Raw genomic sequence first — 24,144 nt, forward strand, 5'->3', positions numbered from 1 at the left:
GAATGAGACCTGACAAGAATAGTGAGGCTGCTCCCTCAGGATGATCAGGGGGTGTAATAAAGGTCTCGTTAGAAGGCGATTTCTTCGTGAGGGAAGTCAGAAGTTGCAGATTTGAGCCCAATTAATGCTTAGTTAGTTTTTATAGTTCAGTATTTTTTAACTATGAACTGAATTTTACTTTTTTAATTGGTTATATGAGTGTTTCCTCAGGAAAAATGTCAATAGGCTGAAGACTGAAGTTCATGTTGCAGAGTTATTATACAAAATGACACAAATGTCGATGAAAACTTAATCAAGCGCCCAATCTATATTCTTACTGTTTGGATTTGTTGCGAGAGCACCACTGAGGAAACTCCCTAACGTAATTGGTTTTGGTCTTTATGACTTTAATTACGTTTCATGTGCATTTCAGAAAACAAATCAATTGCTTTATAGCCTTCAATGTTCCCTCTTTGTGACAGTTCAGATCCATCACACATATGCACATATATATGAGGTGATTGTTGATCTCAGCAGAAAGTGTTTGGCATTCTTTGAAAATAAAAATAAAAATGTTTCCACTCTGCTGGTTAAATGATTGTGGCATTTCTTCCATCACAGCTGGCAAATGTTTTGTAGGGCTGATATAAGAGCCCTTCCGAGTGGGTTTGCCTCAGTGCAAATATATGAGCAATTTGACAAAATAAATCTCTCTGGCTGGCACCCGCACTGGTACAGAACAGGCATCTGAGCGGTCAGCCAGAGGAAGGAAAGAGAGCCCAGGAGCATAATAATGACATGGATTTTTGTTTTGGAAGGCGTTAATGGTTGCTGGCCTGCCTCATCCACACAAGTCATAAGGTTCAGTACTTCCTAAACTCCTAAAGCTATTGTAAGTTGACCAATGGAGCTGCATGAACAATTTCACTAGAAAAATATAAATATGGCAGATTTTGATTTCTTTGCGATACTGCTTTTATCTCTTTCGTTCTCCTCTCTTTTCTGTCTTTAAAACACAAGGTCAGTTGAGGAACAGCAACATTAGAGCTGGAAGGGATTCAATAGCTCACCAGAGGACACTTTAGCAAGTATAAAACGATGCAGTGATGTGCATGTGGGCTCATGGTCTCCTTTCCCTGGGACACTGCTTGTAATGGTTGGCAGTTTTGTATTGCTAAGGGCACAAAACAAAGACATTAACCTTATGATGGTGTGTGCCGCTTCTGTGTTGTATAAATCTCTAGAAATGAACTGAGAATTAAGCATTGCTTTTGGCAGTGTTGACATGCACCACCCTGTGACTTTTGGCTGTTAATGGCTGTGTTGTATATAATTTGGGTGGCAGGTCAAGGCTCTTGCAGCGGTCCTTGGCTTCCTGCCACGTAAATTTGAAACCAGAAAAACAAGCTAATGTAGCCCATCTGTACTCCATGTCCTTAAACAGCCTCCCACAGTGGTTTGCTTCAGCTCTGCCTCCACATTAAATAACTTATCACAAATCATCCAAGTGCAGCCTTCACGTGGTGAAGCCTGCCATAAAGGTAACACCCTCAATTTCATGGATAAAGCATTCACCCTGTGTGTTTGCGCTGTGACTGCATTCAGGCATACAAAACCTCAAATCAACTTTCAAAAAAATTTCAAAAGAGAAAAGGGACCCCTATGAAGGAAGTGCATATGAAAATATTGTGAGTTTTTTGACAATTAGGCTTATTCTTAAGTGTGAGTGTGTAAGTTACTTTGATAAGAAAGTCAGCCATTGGGGAGCGATTCAAGACACAGGGAGAAGAGAGAATAATGCAAACTGCCACTCAGTCTCAGTCACTGATTTCCCTCTCATGTCTGTAATACTACACAAGGTTTTTTCTTTCTGCTTCACAGGCTGTGTATTTTAAAGACGTAACAGTTTTAAGTCCCATTTCAGAAATAGAAATCCTACAAGAATCTTAATTGTCAAAGCAGGGCAGATGGGGCTATAACAGATACAACTCCAGCATCAGCCTCTGTATCTCAGGCAGTGCTGCAGTTGGCTCTCTCAGTGCACCCTTGGGACCACTGCAGCCTCTGCCACACATGTGTTGAACAGTAAACTCATTTTTGATTCAAACACTAACCCACGCTGCTCCCTGCTATTAGGATCATTTCACTAGAGGGGGGAACAGTCTGCTGCTGTTGAAACGGCATCACATAGACAGCATATTAAACAACTCTGCAGGAGAGACGCAGCACCACCAGCATTAAGCACAGGCGGAATATAAAGCAAAAGTTGTTCTGTTTCCAATACGAGTGTGATAGAGGGGAGGGTGTGTGTTCGTGTGCATACATGCAGAAAACACGTGCTGAAAGGACATGAGACAGTATTTTGAGTATACTGAGGGACAAACCCACCTCCCCTCATCCAGCTGCTGCAAAGCTATTGTTGCGCTCATTGCGACCTGCAGGTTCATAAAACTTGCTAACCCCGCCCACTTGACAGCCAGCGTCTGTTTACGAAAAGTCACGGGAGCAGCATGGAGCTAAAGGTGCCTCACACAAAATGTCATAGCGTGCTGCCAACATGGGGGAACAGGACTTCACGGAGAGCCAGCTTCGATCCTCATAATGTAGTCTGTCACATTCTGGTTGATTGATCATTTGACATTTACAGCTTGGTACGTGATTAGGATCTTTTAGTTTTGTGGGTTTAAAGGAGTTCTAAACGCGCGTACAGGGACTATTTATTTGAATGATCACCCACACGGACTTAAAACAATGGCGAGGCGTAAAAGGCGCAACCCGGTGAATTGTTGCGCTTAAGCCCGGTCTGGACTACACGGAACCATTCTGTGATACAGCAGGGAACCACAGCGGAGCGACATGGAAAACCCAACCGAGAACCCTACCAGGGCTGTGGAATATTTGAAGGAGCTTAACAAGATCATCGAGACCCAGCAGGAGTTGCTGGAGAGGCAGAGGGAAAGGATCGAGGAGCTGGAGCAGCAAGTGTCCGACTTGTGCTCGGAGAACGGCTGTCTGAAGGAGCAGTACAAGCGGCACCTGGCGAACTGCAGGCTGCTGCAAGGCACCAACAGCCTGCTCACCCTGGGGGCCATAAAGGAACATATCACACAGGAAAAGTAAGACAAAACCTCGTCTGGTATTGCTTTTATTAAAGTTAAATCATCCCTGTTGAACTGCATTATTTTCATGGATTTAAAGTTAGAATAATGTACCTGATTAAAGTAATTATTGCCAAAGCAGAGCCCAACTAGTTCAGGTCCAACACTGCCACACAGTGATCCGCAGTTGCAACTAACGTTAGTCTACTTTGGCATCAGATGCTTTTACTGATATTTGCTGATGGAAAATAGGTCCTGGGATTACGCACGGTAGAAAATGGGGTTTGTTGGACAGCATAGCTTTTACTGATCATATGCAAGAGAGAATTTCCAAAGCACCCAGGTAAACCTGTAGTTTCCCAACAGATGAATTCCCAGTACAGTTGATTCATGTTGCCTTTGAGAGTGTAAGATGTATGTCAATATGTATGGGATATTTAGCAGATACATTTCAGTATAAGATGTGCTGTAGATTATAGACTCGTACTCAGAATCAGATGTTTTTCAGGTTCTGTAACTTCAGCATGACAGTAGTGTCAACTATGCCTTTGCTCTAGCCCTCTGTGGTCTTACACAAGGATGTCATGTGCGTGGACAGGCACATTTATCCATGATAAATGGAATACAATAGCTACAAACCTGAAAAAAGGGCACATTCTTGGGATGGATCCATTATGCAATTATGTTTGAGGGCTGGCCCTATCTGCAGGCAGTGGGTTAAGCCCCAGGCAGAGCAGAGTAGGTAGGCCAAATGTAGTGGAGCATTATATCAGGAGTGCAGTTAAAAAAAAACTTGCTGTTCAGGCACATCATCAAGATTAACCTCCCTGCATAGTCCTGTGTTCACACTCTGTTGGTCATATCTCCAAATGGCTCAGCATGCAGACATTTAACTCAACTTTTGACAGTGTGCAGATTCATTTGATCATGCTTGATCTTTGTGTCCAGGAGCGTGTTTGTGTCATGAAGATCAGTGGTAGCAAATCAATACTGATGAGTCATAGACTGTGTGGCTTTGGTGGCTGATAAAACCAGACTCATCAGAAGAGGACGTACTATAACACTGACCTTTTTATAAATCTCTCTCGGCACTACAGAGTATTCTGTGTTATTTCTCTGGAAAATCAGTCTGTCACTATCTCTCATTCTGTACGGTCACAGTGTCTGAACACTATTTCAGTCCAGCTCTGGCAGAATGACACCGAGGTAAGCGAGGAGCCTGTGATGAACCCGATGGAATATGACAGCTGTTAATCATGTAAAGTGGGGTTTATGGAGGACATTTAAGTGCAGTCAAATATATATTTCAAGATTTGCAAAGGTCATTTAGCATGGAGAAAATTAGGTAATAATGAACTTTGAAAATAAACTGTCTTGCATCCATTTATTTGCCATTCGAAGAGGTCGGGTAAACAGTGACAAGAGCCATCCATAGCATCCCAAATGTCTGTTTCTTAGATTTATTTCTGGTTTTCCTGAGGGATTCCCAGGATTACCCATAGGGATCTGTTACTAATCTGCTTTTGACATACTTCCAAAGAGAGTTCTGAGCAGCTGCTCTGAGGTTAAAAAGCTCTGTTGACTTGTTTTGGACATTTATTATTTTAAGCCATTTTAGGAGCAAATGAGTTAATACCCTACCTGCAAAACTAATGACATTCTTGTCAGCCTCACTGGTACTTTGCTTTGCTAATGATAAAATGTTAGCACATTAAACTAAAATCCCGAACATGGTAAACATTTAAAAAATAGCATGCTGATATTTAGTCTAAATAGAGTGGCTACTGTGGCAGTAAACTTTAATATTTCTTCATACTTCATTGACGAAGATTAGTTGTTCAGTATTCAGTTATTCATGAAAATGTAATTTGTCATGTAGTTGTTATTTAAAATGTTACCATATTTAATAGTGTCAAACACCTGAAACCACAATGTTATATGTACCTGCAATTTTTTATCTTGAAAGACATATTGACCTTGTCGCAAACATGTAAATATAGATTCATATTTCATAAGCGATCAAAAGCCTGAATAACAACACTATCCGAAAACAGCTCAAACAGAACCACTTCAGACCTGGGCTTTGTATTCATTATCTCAGAATGAAGACATGACATTAGTGTAAGCAAGTCTGCTTCCAGTCTGCTGCCAGTGACATAACAATTTTAAGTTTTTCTGACATTAAGACAAACATGTTGACACAGCTCTCTTTATGCAGTCAAGCATGTCCTTTTGCTCTTCACATGGTGGTTGTCACGTTTGCTATGTAATCAAGACCTGAAGCAGGAACAAGCAGTTACATAAAATAACTGCTATTAGCTTGCTAGTACGATGGAAAACCATTCGTAGCCCGTTCAGGGTCTTGAACACCATAGTTTTGCCATAGTTTGCTATCCACAAGACAAAAGTAGACCAATTTAACAAAGTCCCTGCAGCCATCAGTCCCCTGTGAAATAAATTGTTTTATAGATTGGGGAAATATTCTTATTTGCTTTCCAGCCTCAAGTTAGATGAGAAGCTGGATACCAACCACATGTCTGAATGCTAAGTATGATACTCCAGTCAGTTAGCTTAGCGAAAAGACTGAAAACAAGGGGAACTGTATTTTACTGAACTGTGGCAAGATCTAGCTGATAGGCTCTTACTGTGTGTTAACACTTTTTATTACAAGTAGAATATAGTCAGGGGATACGGGGAGTGTATGCAATAAAGCCAAATTATGTTATGTTTCTTGGAACTGCATTCACAGCCTCACAGGACTTGCTTTACACCAAGATGTTTTTCTGCTTTTGTATTCCTTTCTTGTGTGTTTTCAAGCTTAAATCTATAACCTTTACATTCTCTCTCTGTTTAATGCATGCAGTCTGTCATATAATATGTATATAGGGATCTAAATACAATCCAGACATCTGTCAGTTGGAAGCTATTATCTGCCTTTGCTTCCTTTTTCTGTCTAGTATGATGTATGTATGATGTATTTGTATTACAGTTATCTTGAATTCAGGTTGTGTTCTTTTTTCATACTTTAAGCAAATAGTGGTACACTGTGCTGTCAGTTCTCATTTGGCACGATTCCAATGCTAACTGACCTGATCATGGAAAGAGAGGAAGGACAACAAGCAGAACATCGTACACCATGTATAACAGTCATGTTCTGTTTTAAAACAAGTGGCAGATAAAGTGTTTCTGCTACTGAATGATACATAAGATAGTTTTCTGCTATCTTGGGTTGCCTGTAAAAGCATGCTTTTCCCTGTATGTTGTTTGTACAGTTTTTCCATCTACCCTCTTTTAGAAACAATGTGCAGAGAGCAGGAAATGTGATGCACATCTGATAGTGCAACCTGTGGTGCCAAGTCAACAGATTCCTCTGTGAACTCTGCAGAACCGGCTCCTGGGTAACATTGTCGGTCAGGTTTTAAGGATGCAGCATTGCTGTGCAGGTATCGAAAGTCATCCTAGTGTGTTCTGACCTATGATGATCAATAAAGTTGTCCACCTTGTAAATTGTAACCCCAAGGCTGCTGGGTGAAGAATCTGCGAGAGGCAGTTGATTGGTTTCTCTTAATTTAAAGTTAAACTTCTTAGTTCACAGTGCCTTGAGTTCAACTTAAAGTTCATTTAAACTGATGGTTCGTTTTGCACTTTAGCAAGAATTAGCAATCAAAGACCAGTTTTCTTCTGTTTATGGCTCCCGAGTTGCCTGCCTTGTCAGCCTTTTAGTCTAGCCATATTTTTGTTGACCCTATGCAGTTTCTTTTCAACAGTGCTCTACAGTTACTTGTATCCCTTGTGCTCACTTAGGAATGAAATGACAAGTGATACCAGATTAGGTTGCAAGTTTTTGAAGCACACATTAGTGATAAATGACTCTTCACGGGCGGTTAAGTCTTACTGACTTTAGGGCTTTAGCAGACTTTCAACACACGCACGTATTGTATGTCAAGTCAGTGAATGTGATACGTTGTAAAATGAAACAAAAAGTGAAATCCCCTAAATGTTTTTTTGTGCATTATGCAGGAGAGGCAGGTGGTTTAATCTAAGTGGATCCACGGGGATCCCGACCTGTCCTCTGGGGTTTCAAGTGGAATGGTGTGCACGAGCGCTTTCACTTCTTATCTCGTGTTGGTGGATGCATCTGCCAGCCCACATTTAGTATTCAAACTTTTTTCCCAGGCATGGCTAGCCAACCGAGCGCAAACAATATTTGGGACGCTGATGTGATGGCTGGAGAGATAACCTCTTCAGCTGTAGTTGACAAAGAGCTGAAGTGTCATTTTCTGCACAGCTTTGTATAAAAAAAAAGGTTTTTCTAAATGTACTAAAACAGTATCCTTACTTTGATATTCATTGTTTGCTGAACAAATGCAGGCATTTCCCAATAACATTTTATTCAGAGTTGTATCTCAAATAGGCTGAGGAGGGCTGTGGTGGTTTGTGGAAGTTGAGGATTCATGCAGTCATTTAATTTAGTATAACTCCCGGTGGGGAAAGAGGCATAAGTAATCAAATATTGATGACACGTCATTGCCTACTCAAACTCTCTCCCTGTTAATAACCTAATCGAGCTAATAGGAATGTTTGAATGCTGATGAATGAACAGCAAAGCTCCTGAGTTGTTGATTCTGTGCCAGATCTCAGGCAGGATATATGCCATAATGTGACAAAGAAATAAGACATAAAAACAAACAAACATGTAAAGTCTCATCCGCAGGCAGTGCAAAAAGTATATCCGTTTTATGTAGAGTGGTTTACATTCATTGCATGTATTCAGTTGCTAATAAGCTATCATTGCTTTGATGCTCAAGGCTTGCAGTTAAATGTGTTTGGAAAGTTAAAGCAGCTGCAGGATTATGCAAATACAAGATTTGGGAAGATGTTTGAAAAACACGTGTTTTCCGTTGTTGTCTAAGCAGTGATCTGTCTTAGTATTTATGTGATAATAATGCCTGTTTCATTTCTGTTTTGAGGCTTCATTTTCACTTTATTCAAAATTGGGATGCATTTTGTTGCAGGGTTAGTAAAATGGGTTTATGCTTCCTTCATATATGTTGGATTTTCTTTTCCCTATCTTTGCTTAAGAGTAGAGCTGCAACTTTTGGTCGTATATTCAAGTTGTAAATCAACAAAATAAAAGGCAACTCTTTTACATTAATTGTTCAAAAAAGTGATTTTCTGATTCCTGCTTCTCAAAAACGAGGATTTGTTGTTTTTCCTCTTACTGTTAACTTATTAACATCAGGCTTTAGACCGTTGGTCAGACTTATACATTTTACATCATCATCTGAGGAGAACCTTTGATAGACAAAGAAGAGAAACATATATGGAATTAGATTTAATGACATTTTGATGACATTTTAAATTATAATTGTTGCATATGCAGATGTAAACCTGTTAATTTACACTGCGTTTTGATCTCAATGATCTGAATTCTTGTTGATATGTAAGGTGATTCATTATATTTCATTCATCTCATTACAACAGTGATCTGTGTTAACATTGATGTTACACAGTACTTCCTGATGAGATGGAATAAAGCCAGAGGAGTTAATAGTCGAGTGGAGTTAATCAATAGATATTGAAGTATTTGATAGAGGTTCTTTGAGGTTTTTGATTTTGTCTTGTACTAAATTATCTCTCTAACGTCTCTGGTGTTTTATTCTTCAGCATAAATTGTTGCCTAAAGAACCTCAAGTGCCCTCACTAAGTCCCCTGGATCGAGCCTGTAGACTGGAGATTGGCACGGTCATAAATAGTTCACCCCAAGCCAGTGTAATGCCTTTAGCATGTGTTTTGGGACCCCTTGGCAGAAAATAATAGCATGATGGAGAAAGCTGTTTCTCGTGGCTGGCGGCATCCACTCATTTACCCAACGATCTGCTGAACAATCAGTGTGCCAAACCAAATTTACGAGCACACAAACTCCCTCTCTCCAGCATAGCCCCCTCTAATGGAATACCCCTATAGATTAATGTCCCAGCAGGGATGATTTGCATTCAGACCCACCTATAAATCTCAAGCAATGTCCAAAGACAAATTTCAACGTGCACTCAAAAAATCAACTGCAGGCTGCCTTTATGTGTAGTGGACTGTGCCTCCCTCTCAGTGAGCCACAGTCATGCTGGAGGGAAGCCAGGCACCGCTGACCTCTCGTTCCCTCAATCAGGGCCATTAATACAGACTTAAGGTTGGTTTGTGTCCTTTCATGTTGATGATTGTCCCATGAGAACCGGTAATGATGGCTTTAACGAGCCATGTTACCTCTATTTGATGGTGTGTTATACAGTAGGCCACATCAATGGTGGTCGTATTGTACAGCTTAGTGTGATTCAGGCTACCAAATTACGTTTAAATCACCATGCACCACGGTTTTAGATTAATTTACAGCGGAACAATCAATCTGAATTTTAATAAAATATGTTCTGTGCAATTTCCAAATCATAGCAGTTGGAATATTTGTTAAGGGCAACATATCTGTCAAAATACCAAGATAATGTGGTGCTGCAGAGATGTACAAGCCTACAGTTAGTATCTGTTAATACTCTTTAAAAATTACACCGTGATCATGCTAAATTCATGAATCAAAATAATCATAATGTTCACAACATTAACGTAGTTTAATTTAATATTTGTTTAAATTATGATCTAAAATATAGATGTTAATTTTAATCTAAATGAGACTTAATAGAACCCTTCTCAGTTATTGACCACTAACAGCACTATGAAGCAATGTTTTTATGAATGGCCCTTTGGTTTTGTCTGCTATCACTCACAAGTAGAAGCATGTGATACACAGTCCTGTCAATGCTTTCACTATATCACTTCTCCACAAGGGGTGTTAGCGAGCCACAATATAGCAACGTGCTAGCAAAGACAGAAATAAGATTGCAAGCTAGTACACATGGATGTACAGCATGCAGGATGTTTACCTTTACAAATGCCAGAGCTGAACACACTCCTTATGGTGAGTAACTGAATGTTAACGAAAACCTTATTTACGAAAAAAATGCACAACTCGGGTGAATCAATGTCTGTACACTAAATTAGAAGTTTAAGCTAGCAGCCTGATAGCTAGGTATGTTAGCTAGGTCTGTTGTGTGTACCACTTAAAAAACAAAGATATAAAATGTAAAACAGTGAGCTTTAGAAGTGCTGGTGGTGGCTTTTGTTACCTTTTTAAACAGAACTAGCTAACTGTTTATCCTCTTTTAAAGTCTAAATTAAGCTAGACGGTTACTAGTGGTATCTTCCTATTTAGTGTACAGCCAATAGAGTTGTATCATTCTTGTCAACTCTGGGTAAAGAAGTGTACAAGCTTATTTCCAAACATTTTAACTTTTATTTAATTAAAACAATATGTTAGAAGACTGTAATGCAAAGCTGTGCTCTTTTTTACAATGCTAAATGCTATTTAATGCTATAATTCCTAAAGGATACAGCACTACAAGGAACATATTACCATGAATGAATACTCTGTTTGTTAACATAGTTAGCTTTGTTCTTTTATAACCCTTCCTCAAATGTTCTCAATTTCTCTTTTTTGGGGGCGATAGTGAGAAAATCCAACATAATATATTTCTATTTCTTCAATCTGATGCATACTTTTGGCGCATTTCCACTACACGGTCGGCCTCGGCCACACTCGGTACGGCTCGGTACGGCTTGGCCGCGTTGGGCCTTAACAGGGCCGACTCACTTCATGCTGCGCTTCCATTACAGTTTAGGAACTGGGGTAGTTACTATAGTAACGCAGTGTAGGCGGAGCCGTGACGTCATCTTCAATGAGAACTCCAGAAACACAACACAGCCGTTAGCTGTTAGCACTCAGAGCTCACAGCTCCTTATATATGTTCAGAAACTCGACAAAAGTTAAACAAGTACAAACCACAGACTGCCTGTGTCACGGCGAGTACAGTCGCTGCTTTATTTATGTCTGTATAGGCCGTTGTTGTGAGTGTGGACGGTCAGAGCATATACTGCGTTAGCTTAGCCAATCTCCATCTAGAAAAACACGCATTTTAAAAGGTTTTTCGCCTGCCGTCTGTCTGCAGACTTGACAAAGCATTAATTCATGGTTTTACTAACCGGTATCAGTATGTTGTTACTTCGGCATCATTTTGAAACGTGTATTACAATTAAATCACGGTCAAATATGTCCATCTTGTTGTAGTTGGAGCCCTCTTGCCAGCGCTCCTCTCTCTAGTTTAGCATACTCAGCCCGACTCAGCCCTGTTTGTTGGCCCCGATAGAACCACAATTTTGTCGGGCCAGAAAAGAGGTGAAAAAGTGGCCGTAACTAGGCCTAGTGGAAGCGCAACCAAAAACGGGTACGGCACGACACGGCACGCTTAAAGCGAGCTCCGCGCTGTAGTGGAACTGCGGTGTTTGTTTACTTTTCATCCTTTTTACTTTAAACTAGCTACATCTTCAAATCTCGTTCTACTCTCTTTTAACAATTACCATAACAAACTGTGATCAACACTAAAGCATCACATTTTGAAGGTCCACAAGGCCAAATCACGCCTGCTTGTTCATCCTTTATTCGTTCACAGTTGAACCAATTATCCACCCGGCAGCTGTCAAAACCAGCTGATGCAGCAGCTGAATCGAAGGCAATTTGTAGCATAGTACCTGTGGAGAGCTGTTTGAAATGCTGCCACTAGTTTTCTGCCAAGTGGGTGTGCGGTGTGTATCTGATGTGTGTATATGTGTGGATCGGTGATGAGGTGGAGGCTGAGTCAACAGCTAAACACAGATGAGGCGCCACTGCTCTTAGTCATCACAGATAGATGTCCAACACGGACTTCCTCAGAGCTTGCTTGGCCTTTAACAACAAATAAGTGTACTGAAATGTCTGCAGCGTGAAATCCGATTTAGCCTATTTTTGGGTTTAGTTTTAATGCTTATAGTTTGTATAGTGTCTTCCCTCCATTGGCTGAGTGAATGACTTGCAGTATCAACCGTTTCCATTGCTTTCACTCAACTTTTGCTGCTGGTGTGCACTGCCGTCTAAGTTCTGTGTAGCCCCGGAGATTTTGCGGGCTGATCTAAATCCAAGCAATATGTTCAGGAATGAAGCAAGAGTGCACGTTTTCTTGTAACCAGCTGTCTGTGTGAGGCCAGGTGCTTAGAGTTAAGGTTGGAAGAAGTTCGATTTTACCTTTTCATCATGAAGAGGATCGACTTGAGGTTCAGATCCTTTTAAAAACAGAATATTGACATTTCTGATTGTATTTACATTTGAAATACTGTGAATAGAGCTTGGTAAAGTATTGCCACTAGGCTTTTTGGCTTGAGATAAGCGAAAAATCAACCCAGAATGCTCCGGGCTTTAAAACAATACTGATCAGTGACAGGGTCAGTAGATATCATGCTCCTTGGCATTTGTCTGAATAATACATTGGCTATTAAGGTAAAGTCAGATAAGTTCAGATTGAGAAATGAAATTGTGCGAAGGAAGAAGATGGACTTTTCTGAGCAGCTATCAGAGTCATATACAAATGTGTATTTGTGTAAAGTGTGGTATTGCTGGGGCAGAGAGCCAGTCGGGGTCACGCATCACTTGCTCCTTAGAGATACATAATTTGACAGCACCATGAGAAGCCAACCACTACAGAGGACTGGACTGGCTCATTAGATCTGCTTAGCCAGACACATTTCTGCCTGTAATTAGTTGCTGATTTAATACAGATCATTTAGGTCTCAGTAATATGAATGTCATAAGAATGTGATGCACTGAGGAGCCTAACAATTGATGAATGCCCTTCATTTATGCACTGGGCTGAGAAAGTCCTAAAAGAAGCAGGCATAAAGGCACACATGTATGCACTTCATCAGAGAGGCAAGAGCAAAATCTACATCAAACACTGTAACGTCCTTTAACCTGTTAAGCCCCAAGCCTGTTTTCCAGGTCTCAGGCTCGAAAATGACATTCCCAGAACAAATGACTATATCTTCACTTCTAAAAGGGGTAAATTAATAATCTTTTTTCTCAAAGCGATGATAAACCTGTGAGTTGGATGTAGAAAAAAGTCAGAATCAATATAGGTGTTTTTATTTTAAAGTAAATTCAGATTGAACATAGTAAAAAAATGTAAATTATAGTGTCCGTCCAAAAACAAAAAAATTACTTATAGTGAAAACCACCCTTGAATGATGGGTTAGTAGACTAAAAGCTTTAGGAATCAAAACTATAACATATAATAAGTACCCTGTATCAAGATTTATGCAAAACAAGTGACATTTGACCTTTTTAGAGAGGTTTAGAAAAAATCAAACACTTCTGGGGTCATTTGGGTGCATTTTCTATATCTAAGGCCCCCCTCGGTCGATTTTGGTGATTGACATCTCTTTTGAACCGTTAGAGCCAATAGAATCGAAGGGGAAGTTCCTAAATCCACCTACACGTTACCAAATAAGGAGTGAGAGTGATGCGCACACAGTTTGTCCAAACCGAAAGCTATGTTACGCTCTGAAAACTGAAAAATTGGTTTATTGCTGATGGATTATCAGTAATCATTTCAAAGTGACACGGACACATTGGATTAACCTATGGATTAACCTTCAGCCGCATTTATATCGTTTTGATGCCATTGAACACGACTTTTGATAAGAAACAGCAAAAGGTAAGACTAAGAACCGCGTTTCCTCCGTAAAGCTACGTCGTGTGATGTCTGGGTTTGCTTCCCCTGTCACGAGTTTTGATCGCACAGTGATGATACCTATATTTCTAGAATCTGTGGAATCTCAGTTTACTAGTTAATATCTTGTTTGTGCAGATCCAATAAGTAATAAAGTATTTATACCGTGAGTTCTTTGCTAAGTGCGTCAGCATTTCTTCGCTCAGGGCTCATTTAGACGCTTCTTGTGAGACTTGTGTTTTGTTTCGGTAAAAATGGTTTGCATCGCCAGTTAGCTGAGTTTCTTCCCGTTAGGTGGGTATGACACATTCATAGTTTATTAAATGTTAAGAAGCCCTGAGACACAGTTTAGTGAAAAGAAGCCCGTAGCCCCCGCCGGGGCCTTAACAGGTTCACTCGACTGCAGTGTTCTTTTTGGGAAAAGTGGATCTTATAATATACCAACAATAACTATGAAATACTGCAAAAGAACGTCAAGCCTCACAGTATCCCTATGTGGAAGCTGTCAGTGCGAATGAGCTGTTATAACAGGCCACAGGTTCAAGCCATTGATCTCTTGGTGACATTGCAGTGAATTGAGGCCAGAGCCACAAAATTGCAAGAAGTGCCATTCTGTTTTTAGAAGAGAGGTTTGTAAATTCAGTGTGATTTATTATTTTTCATCACAGCTTGGAGGGGTTTGCTTGCTAAATCTTGAAGCGTTTCATGACTGTCACGGTTGCGGCTAAATGGCACAGTATATTCAGCTAACCCAATAACTGTTTGGGTAACTTTGGAAATAACTCTGATATAAACAGTTCAGTTGAGGACTCAGTGAAAGTTCATAATGGACTTCCTGCTGTTTCTTCCTCCAGCATAGTCAAGGATGACGTTAAAGCTGTGTGCCCTGATTTGAAAGTAGAAGGATGTGAAATATTAGGCAAAAGGAATGTAAGATAACGAGATAAATAAAGCAATGTTGTGCATGCAATAAGATCTCCAGTAAAGGCTTAAAAACTTTGGAAAACATGTCATCAATCATACATCTTGGACAAACTGTAATTACCTCAGATTTTATTGTGTATTCAGAAAAGGAAATAGCCACACATGCATTTCCTTTATTTTAATAGCACTAGACTTTTTCCTATCGCCATAATAAGGGTGGTAATGTAATGAAGTGCGCGGAGCCACTTCTTCAAAGCTAAACCCTACTCAATATTTTACAGCGAAAAACAAATAATGGGTTTATAATTACGTTGGAGCAGGTCTTTCCTGAAAGAGGCGAGGGAAGCAAAACAGCTTTAGGCAAAAGTATCCAAGCGTTTATGACAGCCTACATGCTGCTGCATTTGAAAGTACAGCAATGATCATACTAAAAATAGGCTGGAAACAGGGATGCATTGGCAACGAGAGGATGACGTGTGAATCGTTGCAGTTGTGCGGCCTACAGTGTGTGATGTTTATTTGAAGCCAGGCAGGAAGCTATGATTAAATGAGCAGACTGGTGCACTTCTGCAGCCGTGTCCAGTTGCACTTACTCTTGGAGAAAGGCAGATTGATAAACTCTGAGTCAGCATTTTATGTGCTGGGTGTGCCCTCTGTCCGTTTCCTCCCTCACAACAGGAAACAGGCTGTCCTCATTGCAACACAGCCATAAGAGAAAATGGACACAAATGTACAACATGCAAAGGACACGCATAGTTTAACAAAGTGAGTCAAAGGGCAATTTGGAGACGACCGTCGAGACAGCAGTGTAAATGTAGTTTGAAGGAAGCAGCTGGTTTGAAGTCTTAATTCAGCCAACGGAGATTCCCTTCTCTGTGGGCCACCGTCGGCGAAACCAATCTCGTATTTTGGGGAGGCCTTCCTGCTGAATGATACCTCCAATGGGACTTGGCATTTCATTCATTATTCAGAAGGCATTGGGAATGCACCTGCAACCTCAGTAGCCAATGTTTCCGTGCATTGCAGAATAAAAACTGGTTTCTATCATCTTCAGGGGGATTGATTCTGCTTAGATAAGGCAGTCAAATTCATGAATACAAAAATGAGCATTGTCTAGACTGAAAGCTAATTAACACTCCATCAATGCGCCTCTCTCTTATAACACATACATTCTCAAAGAGCTGTTACACTTTGTTTTAACCTACTGTGGTCCAAGGTTATACTAAAAGTGTAGCAATTTAACTCAAATTCAATCAGTGCAGCTGCTAGTAGTTCAGGCTGAGCTCTATTGATTCTGTGTCACTGAAAGTGTCAACTCGTGCAAATTGCAGTACTGCAAGTATTACACATTTCATGAAAAGGAGAAGATAAATGAAAGGAAAGTACGCTTCTGTTGTCACCTGCAGCATAAACTTATCAAGCCAGCGGCTGAGACATCAAGTGCATAAAGTGATGAAGTTCCACTTAAACACCAATGAATGATGACACCCCGCAGTGTGTACATCTGTTTTCTGTATAGTGTGAAGGTCTTGCAGTATGTGCCAAGCTAACAAATGTAGGCATGAACCAGATCAGGATTTCTGTGTTGTGGTAGTGGTAGTAGTAGTGGTGGTAGTGGTGGTAGTAGTAGTGGTAGTAGTAGTAGTAGTGGTAGTGGTAGTGGTAGTAGTGGTAGTAGTGGTAGTGGTAGTAGTGGTGGTAGTGGTAGTGGTAGTAGTGGTAGTGGTAGTGGTAGTGGTAGTGGTAGTGGTGGTAGTAGTGGTAGTGGTAGTGGTAGTGGTAGTAGTAGTAGTAGGGCCTTTTTCCGGACGAGGAGCTGTCCAGGGTTCTGACCACTTCTGTCTTGTTTTGTTCTCCTCTGAGGATGTTCAGTTTGCATCGCCGGGTGCAAGCAGCATAACAGACAGACATATCATTCAGCAAAACACTTGTGAAATATGGTTTTGGTCCAATCATTTCTTTCAGTGATGCATTGTATACACAGCAATCGATAGCTTCAGTAATTGCCATTGGATCTGGACTGCAGCATGTGTGTCAATGAATCTCATCCTACCACTGCATTATATTGACCCAGCTCTAGTTTTCACTTCAACCTAACTCCACAGTGGTAATGGGGTTTGCTCTAATGAAGACACCAGCCATATCAAGTTTGTTCAGTGCTTTATGGAATTATTAAAGAAAGCTTTAAACATCTTTGTCAATATAGACCAGACCATATGAAGCAGGTGTTTAGGTAATGCAAGAGATTCTGGAGTGAAGCGATATGTACACGGGGGACAGAAAAAATACAAAAAAGGTAACTAAGAGTGATGAGGTACTGTAGGAGGATGAACCCGACAGAGAATTAGACACAGCCTTATATAAGCTATGTTTTCAAGCCAACACCAACACAAAGCTGAACAGAACAACCCTTCCTTTGCAGCTACAGCCTTAATGATATATCAGTCACTGTTTTTCAACATGAATACCTCATTGTTTCCTCCATGTGATAAATGAGAAAAGGTGACTAGGAGGCTAATACATTTTCTCTGATGCAGCCATGCAGCAGCTTTATTGCCCCTTAGTGCTACGTATGGTTCACAGAGCGGGCTACGTTTTATTTCTCTGGTGTAAAGAGTACTTTCCTTGCTCTTGGATTGCCATTTGCGTCAGTTTATTTCTAAAAGTGCCAATGAAACTGCATCACGGACATGGAGAGCACATGATGTATGCCATAATAACAATGTTCCTACAAGATATGAGAAGCACAGGTGTTACTGATAGCACTAATAATGTACAAACGACCAAAGAGTTTAATCAAATCCAAAAGAAAGCTTTTTTTTATCTGCGAAGACATTACAACAAGCACACACACCCAGTGGAATATCAATGTCTAATTTTATGAAAGTCATCTCAGTTGTAGTCACTTTTTATGATGCCAGATTGATTTGTTCCAAAGTGCTGCAGCCCTCATTGCCAGAAGTTTGCTGCTGTAATGAATTTGCTGAATCAAGAGATGGTGCTCAATGAGGCGTTTTGTTACCGTGCATGTCTTTAGCTGCACTACTGACAGTACTGCAGCATTTTAGTTTTTACCTGCTCAAAGAAATCAATGAACCGGTGTTTTTCTGTCTTCCAGGTCTGAATGTGACTCTTCCAGAATGGTCAGGTATGTCAATGTCCACCTTCATCTGCTCAGGATTGTACATCTGCCCAAGCTTCATGATTATTCTTTCATAAAACACTATTCGATCCTGTGCCTTTGATGGGAACGGCTTTGGTGACAACATAGTGTTATATAAGTCTTGTGAGTGGAGTGTGTAAAGCCAAATATCCATCATGGTCCTAGCCAGATTGAGTGGCTTTCCTCTGTGTGGAGGATTGAGGCAGGCCTGGAGTGCTGCATGTTACTGGTGTTAGTGAAGATTACCGTGTGTAGGAAATGATGAGATTTGATGTCAGGCGTGGTCCAAGGTCACATTCCACTTGCTTGTTCGCTGTGTGAACCTTATGGCGCGTTTCCACTACAGCGCGGAGCACGGTTTAAGAGGGCTGTGACGTCAGCGGCCCGTTTTTGGTTGCGTTTCCACTTGGCCTAGTACCGGCCGGCGGGTCCTAATTCACAGTTTTTCTGGCCTCATAAAATCGTGGGTCCAGGGCCAGAGACAACGAGGCTGAGTCGGGCTGAGTATGCTAAACTAGAGAGAGCATCGCTGGCAAGGGGGCTACAACTACAACAAGATGGACATATTTGACCGTGATTTAATTGTAATACACGTTTCAAAATGATGCCGAAGTAACAACATACTGATACCGGTTAGTAAAAACTAGGGATGTCCCGATCACCTTTTTTTGCTCCCATTCCGATCATTTGATTTTGACAATCTGCCGATACCGATTTTTCCCGATCCGATCTTTATGCAATGCATTAAGAGAAAAAAAAGGAGAAAAGCATTCAAGTTGTCCCTTAAACCCCACGTTCTCCACCACAGATAACGGCTGGTCATCCAACGCGATGAATTCAGCTATCTTGGCTGTTATTTTTTTGGCCTTTTCACTGTTCTGGGGCAGTTTCTCTTTCCTTTTAAAAGTCTCTGAAAGTGTTGGTTGTTTCAGTGCCGTTACCTGAATGGCCGCTGTGTACTCGTTGTGTTGTTGTTGGTGTTTGTTTCTCAGGTGGCGTATTAGATTGGTCGTGTTGAACGTAGCTCTGTTCTTTCCACCACGCGGAACCTCCGCCTTGCAAACATTGCATCTGGCTGTTACACTGCCTTCGCTTTCAATTTTATAATACTTCCAAACTCCTGACATTTTCTCTGTCCCGAGTCACCAGCTGAACGTAGCCTCTCGTTAGCTTACTGCTACTTTTAGACACTGCGCCCTGCCCACTCTGTTGCCAGATTTGAGAGAAATAAGCAACCAGAGGCCTGTACTACGAAGCTGGTTCAACCTAACCTGGATATGTTTGAGTTAGCCGGTTGGCCCAATCCAAAACATATGCGCTCTGGCTAAACTGTACTACGACGCTGGTTATCAAGTGGATCGCTCAAGCCAGCAGTGTCCTATCTAGTTAGGTGCGCGTTCACATGAAATGGGTGGTATTTGGAGCATTCGACCAATCTCAAACACGGACAAGCGTACTGACAGCGCAGCGTCATACTTCCTGAATGAAAAGTGAACTTTAATATTAGTCAAATATGAAGAAGTTAAACTTTAAACATCCATGACTTAAACACTTTATCCAGGATAAAAGCCACATAGCTGCACCTGCAAGGTGAATACAGCTGGTAAAAGAAAAAGTGTTTGAATGCGTACATTAACAGGTTTATGAAATCACTGCCCCGTCCAAGACACGAGTGGATCTGACTTTAATTAGGAGAATTTGACTCGAGTGTTTCATCAACTTAATGTGTTGCTTAAATAATACTTCTGCATACAGTATGTGACACTGTGAGTGTTGCACGGCCAGATACGGCTCAAGAAGCTGACTCAAATAAGGAAATATATGATACATTATGATGTGATATGATATGAATGATAATGGGACACATCGACGTCTGCACTCACAGTGCCGCGGACTGTACTTAATGTTTCTCTGATCCGGTTACTTATGTCGTGGCAGATATTTAAGTAAGCTTTCTTAACGCTAATATTATAATAGTCAGATTGCTCTGAAGATGGGAGGGGATATTCTATTAATTTTCACGTTCACACAGTCAGTTGATTTTTGCCGGCCGTCTTTCCTGCAACGGCAGTTTTTCTGTATTTCCTCTATCCTGTCATATGAATTGATCGCTTTAAACTCCGCACACGGAGCTCTGATTGGTCAGCAGGCGGTGCTTTCACTGAGTTGATCTCTTAGCCTGCCACCTAACCTGCTCCGGAGCAGGTTTGCCGCTCAGCATAAGTTACCATGGAAATCTAGCCTGCTAAAAAGAGAACCAGCGTCGTAGGACCGGAAAGCCCGAGATTTCCCTGAAGTTAGCCGGCTAAGCGAAAATCCAGCTTCGTAGTACAGGCCTCTGGTCTATGAAAACAAGCCCAAAAGAAGCAACACATACATGATGTTGTGTAATTTTAAACCAAAACTAAGGCCTCAGGATGACTTTAAGACGTGAACATGGTCATTTTTGTTTTGTAACATTAAATAAAATAAGAAAAATATTTTATTAAAAAAAAAAAAAAATTCCGATCCCCGATTTTTTTCTCCCGATTCCGATCTTTTGAAAATCACGTGATCGGCTCCGATCCCCGATCACGTGATCGGATCGGGACATCTCTAGTAAAAACCATGAATTAATGCTTTGACAAGTCTGCAGACCGACGGCAGGCGAAAAACCTTTTAAAATGCGCGTTGTCTAAATGGAGATTGGCTAAGCTAACGCAGTATATGCTCCGACCGTCCACACTCACAACAACGGCCTATACAGACATAAATAAAGCAGCGACTGTATTTGCCATGACACAGTTAGTCTGTGGTTTGTACTTGTTTAACTTTTGTCTAGTTTCTGAACAGATATGAGGAGCTGTGAGCTCTGAGTGCTAACAGCTAACGGCTGTGTTGTTTTTCTGGGGTTCTCATTGAAGATGACGTCACGGCTCCGCCTACACTGCGTTACTATAGATACTACCCCAGTTCCTAAACTGTAATGGAAATGCGCCATAAAGTGAGCCAGTCCTAACGAGGCCTAGCCATACCGAGCGAGGCCGAGCGAGGCCATGTAGTGGAAACGCGCCATTAGTGGCTGGAGATTTGTAGGGCTGTCTCTGCTGAGGTAAGATGTGGGCTGATTTAAAACTGTAACCTGAATCCATCATTGCTGTAAACACAGCTGAGAAATATGGCTTGCATGTAGAGAGTAAATGGGTTGCTGTCAGTGGTAAATGCACTCCTTATCTGCAGCTTCTCTCTGTAGGGATGCCTCGCTGTGGGATCCTTACAGCCCCTTCCTCTGCATCTGATGGGCATTAAAGACCCACACAAGTCTAGTCAAGTTTAGCAGAGTGTAGCTGAGCCTGTCCCCTGTTTTACTGAAAACATTTCCAGGCCATGGCTGTTCCTTTTCTTTGGTCTTCTACTGTCTGTGTTCCCCAGGCCACTTTTCTTCTGCTCTAAATGTCCTATTACAAATTTGAAGCAAATCCAGCGGGCCACAGCCTGGAAAAGTGTGCCAGTCTTTGTGTTCATATCATCGCAGTAACAGTGTGTGTGCATGAGAGAGCGAGAGATGTGCATGTTAGTGGCATCCCCACTGACAGGAGTGCTCCAAAGGAAAGAATGAATCCTTGTGATAATTTATTTTAAACTATATAAAATCTGTTGAAAAACGAATCAGATTTTTTGGGGTGTAAACTTTGAGTAGTAAACATTTGAAATTGTAATGTTTAGCATCCTTGTGTTCCTGGCTAGAAATAGTTTAGCTACAAAACGTTTCTCTGGTGAAAATGCTTCTGGAAATAAGAGATATTTTTCTTCAATAATAATCCAATCATTGATCCGTAATATTGACTTGTTGTTTAACAATGGGGAATTTTGATCTTTAAACAAAAGCATCTCTGTGCACAGCAAGAAATCCATGTATCATCCATCACAGGCATTTAGCCTTACTAACTCTCAGAATAACTCCTTTCCAAGTGGCTAAAAAATAATTTTGAGGAAACTGATCCAAAGAAATATATATGTAAGTTTAAAATGTTTTTCACCTTGAAACCTGAAATATTTCTGTTGAGAATTTGTATGCGGCTGGCACTGTTCAATGTGCTGTATACTGATAATACTCTCCTTTATACTCCAGTCGAGTGTAATGAACATTTTCCTAATCAGCTGTCATAAGGCGCATTTATTGATTTGTTATCACAAAAAGTTTTTTTTCCATATCTTTCTAGTTGCTGATGGTAGGATCTAAAAGTACAGCAGTGAAAATAAAAATAAACGACGAGGCTTCAGAGACAAACAATCCCATCTCCCCAAACCGATGCGTTGATGTGGTTGGAAGGCGCCCAAATGGCAGCAGCCCTCTGCATATCGTCCACAGCTTCCAGTCTCCTCTTCATTAATATAAATCTGGAGAGCCAAGACTGTTATCCTGCTGCTGTATAAGCCAGGTTCGATCTTGCACGTCTCTACCAACACATTTTGGATCATGCCGCTTGTTTGGCAGCTGCATACATGAGTTGGATCCAAAAGCCATGATATTTCTGAATGAAAGTGATCGCAGACCTTCGCTCAGTTTTGAGCAATAGTTGCGATGGCAATGATCCTGCAAATTAGAGGAAAGCGTCAGGAGCAGCTCATCTCGCTGTGTGTCAGGAGGTCGGTGAGACTGCAGGAATGTTTTCGCCTCAAGTCAGCAATACTGGACCGAACATGTAAATTAAACTTGATGAACAATGTGTTTAATACAGGACTGGCAGTGATTATGAAACAGTTTATTCAATTATTTGTTATTGGATAATAAACGAGGGGATACTAAATTCTTGGAAAAATGAATCCATCATTGAGCAGACCACATTTTTAGGCAGTAAATCAAAACGACATTTAATAATTGGACAATAAAAGAGTGTAGATTGAAAGCCTTTACAAATTAATCAGTTCAATATTAAAATAAAATGAATGTCTTGGATAAATGTAACACTTTTTACAGGTGAGAATACAGCGGAATTTGTTTTTTAACGTTTCAGTGCAGACCAGCAAAGTAGTTCTGTTACAAAACTCTTGAAGGTCCCATGACATGGCCATTTCTACTGATCATAATTCCATTGTTGAGGTATACTAGAATAGATTTTCAATGTTCCAAACTCACATTGGTTTCTCATACAGCATCTCTGTATAGTATGTGTATTCACTCTCTGTCCTAAACGGCTTGTTGGAGCTCCTGACCCCCCTCCCTATGATCCCACTGTGCTCTGATTGGTCAGCTCGCCCACTCTGTTCTGATGAGTCCACCACCGTTACAGCGGAACATCAGTGATTATGTGTTACAATGGCGTTTGTTAGCAACCAGAAAATGACACCAGTATTGACAAAGAGATGAGAATGCTGCGTGGGGTCTGGGTGCCGTGTTGACAGGACGTTGCGCGGCTCGCTGCTGTGAGAAGCGGACAGTCTGAGCTCTATTACTGTGTCGTTTCCTGGTTGCTGCGTGGGGTCTGCGAGACAGCGAGACACAGCGAAACCCAGCCCGAATCCAGCCCGAATCCAGCCCGAGCACACACACACACACCCGCAGCCTGGCTGTGAGTCTGTGTGTGTGCTCAGGCCGAGCATCCCGCCGTCTCAGGCTGAGTTCAGGCTGAGTTCAGGCTGAGAAATCCGCGGAGCTGCAGCTGAGAAAAGATTGAGTGTGTGTGTGTGTGAGGAAGTCTGCGGATTGGTCCATTTGGACCAATCCACGGAGCCGTTACGTCACTATAGCCAATACGTCACTATACCCAAGAAGAAAAAAATGGAAAAAGAGAAATCTCCAACGAGGCGTTCTGGGGCAGCATAGACAGGTATTTTCTGTGTTAGAGTTTTACTCGCTACAGGGTGTACTTTGAGGGTTTGTGACTGCAGACCGTTTACATGCTTAAAAAGCTACATACCACACAAGGGGCCGGGTAATAACTAGAAAATCATGTCATGGGACCTTTAACATTTGAAAGAAAACAGGTTCATTGCCGTATAAGAATTTCTACATAATAGGCAGATTTGTTTTAATTTGTCCTCTATACATGAATCAATACAGATCATTCTCCAACACCGTGTTGTGCAGTTAATTATGGAAGCAAAGAAAGGTCTCAAGAATTTGAATTTAATAACCTAAGGTGTTTAATGCCTGCCACTGAATTCCTAATGTTAAAAATTCAAGTGAATGTATTTCAATGTAGTTTGAAGCCACCTCTTTTACATTTGCACCATAGTTTCTCCACACTGGTTGAGCTCCACTACACTCCTCCCTATAGACAAAGTGCAGTAACAACGTTCCGTATGCTGCTGCCCGGTGGATATGGTATAAGTATCTCAGTGTAAATATTCAGGAGCA

General features: G+C 41.1%; 1 protein-coding gene across 1 annotated transcript in view; it reads left to right on the forward strand.

Moving 5' to 3' along the window:
* The first annotated feature begins 2,488 nt into the window (after window positions 1–2,488).
* LOC117479527 (IQ motif and SEC7 domain-containing protein 1-like) overlaps window positions 2,489–24,144 on the forward strand; it is a 91,952-nt gene continuing 70,296 nt past the window's right edge. Inside the window, 2 exon segments of the mRNA XM_034126544.1 lie at window positions 2,489–3,095; window positions 17,760–17,789. Of these exon segments, the coding sequence (XP_033982435.1) occupies window positions 2,836–3,095; window positions 17,760–17,789 (290 nt within the window). The 5' untranslated portion in view covers window positions 2,489–2,835.

The sequence above is a fragment of the Trematomus bernacchii genome, unplaced genomic scaffold, assembly GCF_902827165.1.
Source record: "Trematomus bernacchii unplaced genomic scaffold, fTreBer1.1, whole genome shotgun sequence".
Classification (NCBI taxonomy): Eukaryota; Metazoa; Chordata; class Actinopteri; order Perciformes; family Nototheniidae; genus Trematomus; species Trematomus bernacchii.